Below are 6,000 nucleotides of genomic sequence, written 5' to 3'. Positions count from 1 at the left end.
CATTCATGAGAATCAACTGGTGAAAGAGTTTGATGGCAGCTAGGAAGATTAGTGAAAAGTGTGCCTAAAGCATGTGGAAGACTCATCAAAATTCCTAAGCTTAGGAATGTTCCAAATGGAGATCTGCACAGCTAGAGAGTCCATTTGTGGGAACTCATAAGTGGCTACTCAAAAGAACCATAATATTAATAAGTAAGCAATTTTTCTACACAATTTTACCTTGCTTGGAGTGTTGCTAAGATACAGCTTCTTCAATGAATAGCTTTCCTAATTAGCATCAGTTTTGAAGTATATTTTAGAGGTTCTGTACAAATGAACCATGGACTCCTTTTTTTTCCTTCAAAAAAATTGATAACTAAGTAGGATTTTCTTTTTATTAAATCACCAGTGGTTTTCAAGTAAACTATTATGTAGTTTTGTAGTAATTCTCAGTGTTTATCATAAACACTTTTTGCATGTTAAACATAATTTCTGGCTTGGAATCTTGAATAGGAATTAATTGTATAATGTGTTCTGTGTGCATGCAGGAGTAATCTGTTTGCGTTCATTGGAATTGCAATCTGGACGGTTGCTGTTTGGTCAAAATCTATAAAAGATGAATTTCCACCCTTCATAGAATTGCAAACAATTGCAAAGTTTGCATTTCAGGGAACAGAATTTGTATGTTCAAATGGGAATTTGAAAAAATCAAATGGTTCTCAGTTATAGGACAATTCCCAGATACGTGGTTTATAATCAAACAGAGTCGTAGAAATTATTACACTTAGTTACTTCTAGAAATGAGATTGCAGAAGAAACTGTTACCTAAGTTATTTCTAAAACTGGAAAATCGGGTATTTAACTTATCTGTATTGAGTGTGAAAATTCTCTTACAGTACTTGCTATTTTCAATGTATGTGGGTTGCACAAGTGTTTGACTATTTGATTTCCTGTTTATAGGCAAATTAAAGATCAGAATAAGAAGGTAGCAAATTTAAAGCATAAAGAACAGGTGGAGAAGAAAAAGAGTGCCCAAATGTTGGAAGAAGCAAGGAGGCGGGAAGACAATCTTAATGACAGTTCCCAGCAGTTACAGGTAACATCATATCATATATATGTAATGCATGATCATCTGAATTAAACTGCTTTGCTTTGCTTTGCTTTAAAACTTACTCTGAATGAAGGATTGTTTTATACTTAAAGACATAACTTTGCTCTCATAATATTCTAAGCTTCTGAAAATAATAAATCATTTGGCTTTAGCATTTGAATCTCAATCTGTCTCTCTGTTTGTCACTCTGTCTCTGTCTCTGTCTCTGTCTCTCTCTCTCTCTCTCTCTCTCTCACACACACACACACACACACACACACACACACACACACACACACACACACAGAGAGAGATTATACTGTACAGTAGTCAGTTTTTAGTTCAGCCAATAAACAGCATAGAACAAAAGAGTTAAAAATGCAAAGCATTTCAGGCGACTTCTTTGGTAAAAGAGTAAAATGTTGTGACAAAAATTAATTTAAGTAAAACTGTGAGTCTAAAATAGAAGTAGAAATAGTAGTAACACTAAAATATTAAATCTAAAGCTACTGCTTCTGATCAAAAGAAAAGCATAAATCTTCTTGGCACAATGAAGTCTTTTTTTTAACTCAGCTAATATTAGAGTCCTTCTAAGTTTGGAAATGGAGAAAAAAATTAAAAATCTGGCAAAACAATAGAAATTGCCTGCTGAGATATTCAGAGATACAAAAACTTCAGTAAATATTATCAGACGTACAGAAGTATCTTTCTAAGCATCCTGACACTCCTTCGTTTTACACTTATTCAGTGTATATTTCCTCCCATTCATCACAGAATATTTACAGGTGCTATATTGTGGTAAGCATATACAAAGATGAGTTTATGTATAATAGATGTTGTGTTCCTATGAAATCTAAGTGTGTATCTAACAGTTCCATGGCAAAAATGTAGATCTTTTTTTTTTTTTTTTTTTTTTATCATATATATCTTTTATTTCATTTTCATTTTCATTTTATACAATCACTTATATACTGTGCATAAAAAAAAAAGGAAAAAGGAAAAAAAAAAAACCCCACATAACACTTCATTCCCCCATACACCCTCTCTTCTCCCCCTCCAACTTTCCTTTCACCCCTCCAGCATTCCCCTCTTCTACTTCCCTACCCCCTCAGACATCTCCCCCTCCCTCCATTTCACCCTCCATACATTCCCTCTCACTCCCTCTTTACTTCTCCCTTCTCTTTCCCTCTTCTCCTCACTTTGGTGTATCCATACAATTCAATTTGTTTTTTACAATAAAAGTAGAAAAAGAAAAAAAGAAAAAAAAAGAAAAACGAGCCGCAGTACACAAGTGAATTCTTATTGTTCTAAGGATTGAAACTGTAATTCCACCCTCCCCCCTCCCCCCTATAATCCCCCCTCCCTAACCCCCTTACGGCTTCGCAGGTCCCATGCCCGGCTTAATTCTTTAACAAGCATTTGAGTATAATAAGGCCAGCTAACTTTAAAATTAAAAAAATAAAATAAAAGTAAAGCCAAAAAGAAAAAGGAAAAATAGTAGAAAATAAGAAATAAACAACACCCACACTCACACACAAAAAGAAGAAAGAAACAAAAAGGGTCAATAAACCCACTACGTTAACACAGCTTCCCATTATCTGTAAATCTTAAACAATGTGACTCATTCCAAATTTCGATTATTTTGCTACTTGCAGGGTATCAAACTGTATTAGAGCCAGGTAAGTTGATCAATTAGAATTCCCCAACTAAAAGTCTCCTTGCTTTGTCTATCTATTCAGACCTTTAATTTATCTCTTTTTTATCCAAATATCCAAACCTTTCTATAACACCATTAAACTCAAATACTTCTTTCATTTTTCATTTCCAACACCTCCCTTTCTATCCTTACCCACCTCCACATATAAATTTTTTACCTTCCACCCTGCCTTTATCCATATCCACATACATATTTTATCCACATTCATTGCTCCTCCCATGTTTACTCCACTTTCCTGAAGATTCTCCGACCAGTCTTTCTTAACTTTATATTGATATAGCAACTCAAACAAACATCAGCTTGCGTTCTAGCCCCAGGTAATCTAATTAAACTTTCGCTGCCCTTCCCTCTCCCACGCACCTCCCAACTCCGTTCGTCCCAAACCGCAACTCAAAAAGATCACAATTTCCGCTCTCCTCGCCTAAGAAAATAGTTCATGCACAATTTGAGTTAGAGTTCAGACAAAACTTCTGTACAATATATGTCCACAATCAGCAACGCTTCTTTCAGTCTCCATGTCTCATCATCGATATGCCACTTTTCCATTTTATCCCAGACAGAAATCATAAAACTTTAAAAACATCGCTTAGTCTTTATTCTTTAGTCTTCTGCCCTTCCGGAAGAGAAAAACAACACCCTCCACCTTGTAGCCACGTGTCTCGCTGTTTGTCTTCTCCTTCTCCTTGCCTCTCCCCAGATCCGGATGAATCAGGAAGTCCCGCCTTCAGGGTCTCGTAGTAAAATTTTCGGGCTTCACAGACGGAGTTAATGCGGTGTTTTTGATTGCCAAATGTAACTGTAATACCAGCTGGGACTTCCCATTTGTATGGAATCTGAGAATTTCTGAGTTCTTCGGTTAAGAAAGCGTACTGTCTTCTTGTTCTTAATATTTGAAATGGTATCTCTTTAAAAACAATCAAGTCCTCCCCATCAATTATCAACCTCTTTCCGTAAAGCCTCTGTATTATCTCATTTCTAGATTCCCTTGTAGTAAAGTATATTATTATATCCCTCGGAAGCTGTCGCTGTTTTGCTACCCAGGAATTCTGGCGGTAAATTCTTTGAATCTGCCAATCAAAGTTAAGTCCCGGACTTCCCACCAAGCGACTGAAAGCCTCAAAGAATGTCTGTTTCAAATTCTCCTGTTGGTTTTCACGCAGTCCTCTAACTCGTATGGCAAAGGCAGCCTTGTTATAATTTATCATGACAAGTTCTTTTTGGGCAGATTCAATTTCCTGTTCTAACGTTTGGATTTTTGATATCAGATTAAGGTTAGCTTCTTCCAAAAGTTCCAATTTGTCCTCTGTTTCAGCAATATAATCTGTCATGACTGTCATTACTCCGATCATATCCTGCTTTGCCTGAGCAATTTTAGCATCAAATTGATCACATAAATCCGATATCAGTTGATTAATCTCCTGTCTGAAATCATTAAGCGTTTTGAGGAGGAATTCTTGTGTTAGCAAATCTCCCGTGGAGGGTGTAGGAGACAAGGGTAGCGGCTTCATAGCAGTTTTTGGAGATATGTTATTAAGGAAGCGCTTCTGTTTAGGTTTGGGAGCCATTCCAGAATAAAAATAAAAGACAAGCAATCAAGCGAGCCAAAAATCAAAGTCTGTGCTCCCCTCAGTTAATCTTTTAGCAATTAGTACGGAGAAGCCTTCAGGAGGGTAGGGCTTACTAGGTACGTCACATCAAACACAAAAGCTACGAGATCGCCATCTTGTGACGCAGCTAAAAAAGAAAGGGAGCCTTTTGCGAAATTGAAGCTGGTATTTTAAATAGTAATAGAAGAAATTCCTCGGGAATGGTCCCCGCCCGGATTGGCTTTTAAATAGCTTAGCTTTGTCCTGGGGGGGGAGGCAATCTGCCTAGGCTGCAAAAAAGGCAGCGCGGAAAACTGGCCGGAGTAAAGGCTCAGCTAATGTTGAATCTCTTCTCCATTCACAGCAAAAAAAAAGCTATGAATTACAAAGAGATCCTAACGACTGACCTCCTCTCTGCCCCTTTCTGCCAGAAAGGGGAGATATCTATAGATCTTATAAGATATACGAACCAGAGTCCTGGCAGGAGCTTTTTTGAGCTCCCGACGGCGGCAGCTCCTCCCCTCGAAGCCGCAAAAATGTAGATCTAATTGCAACTCTAGCAATAATAGTTAAGACTAGCTCAAAATTGGTTGTCCTATATCTAGGCTTACTTCTGACTGGCTCACACCAAATTCAGTAAGATTTTAGGCAAAAAATCCAAACCTTTCACTAGAAACCTAATTTAAAGGATTAATGTATAACCTAAACATATGACTGATTCTTAAGTGATGGTTTATTGGTAGCTAGTTGTTTTGTGATAGCAACAGTTGTCACTTTCATTAATTTTTGAATAGCAGTGTAGGTGTTTTTGTGTGTATATTTCTGAATGTGTAATATACAGAATTTATTTAAACATCAAATTAAATTTTCATCAGATTATATTATAATATTAAGGCCCACCAATTTTATGTGAGACAAAATTGTCAATGTTCTATATATTTCACATTTTTGAAAGTGGGAATTAACCGGATTAATTTTACTTACAAAAATAATTGCTCCTTATCATCAATGTAGAGTACATGGAAATCTGTTACATACAGTAGCTCTGTTCTTTTTATTCCTCATTTTTTTACATAATTATTCAGATGTACTGGGACAAACAATTCTTTGCAGAATTGAAGTTAACAACTAAAGGCACTGAATGTGATTCTGATATAAGGTAGACAACTTAATGAGTATTTTTCCTGTCTATGTAATCAGAACAAACAGCATACTATAATTTTCTAGGATTGTCTTTTTACAGACTGACTGAGTATAATTCTAAGGCTTTTAGCAGCGTTATAAGAATGTAGTCAACAAAGCTGCAGAAGGCATAAAAGAACTAGTATTCTTGATGCCATACAAGTTGCTCCATGAAGGTCATTCAATTGATCATCTTTGTTGATAGAATATTCTGATACCAACACTTTTCATCCATTAGATCCATGTTGCATTCTGCTCTTGTCTTTCCTAATACACATCCATTAGTAGTAACTAGGAAATGAACAAATCTTTCTACTTCAATTTTACTTTTTCACTGTATTCTACTTTTCTCCTAGTTTCCCATTTTAAAAAAGAACCAAATAATTATATATAGGAATGCATTTCTTCTAATGTTTTGGAATTTTTTTTATATATTCAATTTTGTG

General features: G+C 36.0%; 1 protein-coding gene across 1 annotated transcript in view; it reads left to right on the top strand.

The window, feature by feature from the left end:
- The first annotated feature begins 943 nt into the window (after nt 1-943).
- Nucleotides 944-6,000, top strand: part of LOC116511381 (ELKS/Rab6-interacting/CAST family member 1-like) — a 92,000-nt gene continuing 86,943 nt past the window's right edge. Inside the window, exon 1 of the mRNA XM_032221356.1 lies at nt 944-1,075. Coding sequence (XP_032077247.1) covers nt 1,016-1,075 — 60 coding nt within the window. The 5' untranslated portion in view covers nt 944-1,015. The remainder of the gene's footprint in view (nt 1,076-6,000) is intronic.

This window comes from Thamnophis elegans, chromosome 7, assembly GCF_009769535.1.
Source record: "Thamnophis elegans isolate rThaEle1 chromosome 7, rThaEle1.pri, whole genome shotgun sequence".
In the NCBI taxonomy this organism is placed as follows: Eukaryota; Metazoa; Chordata; class Lepidosauria; order Squamata; family Colubridae; genus Thamnophis; species Thamnophis elegans.
This window is presented reverse-complemented; position numbering and strand designations above follow the sequence as displayed.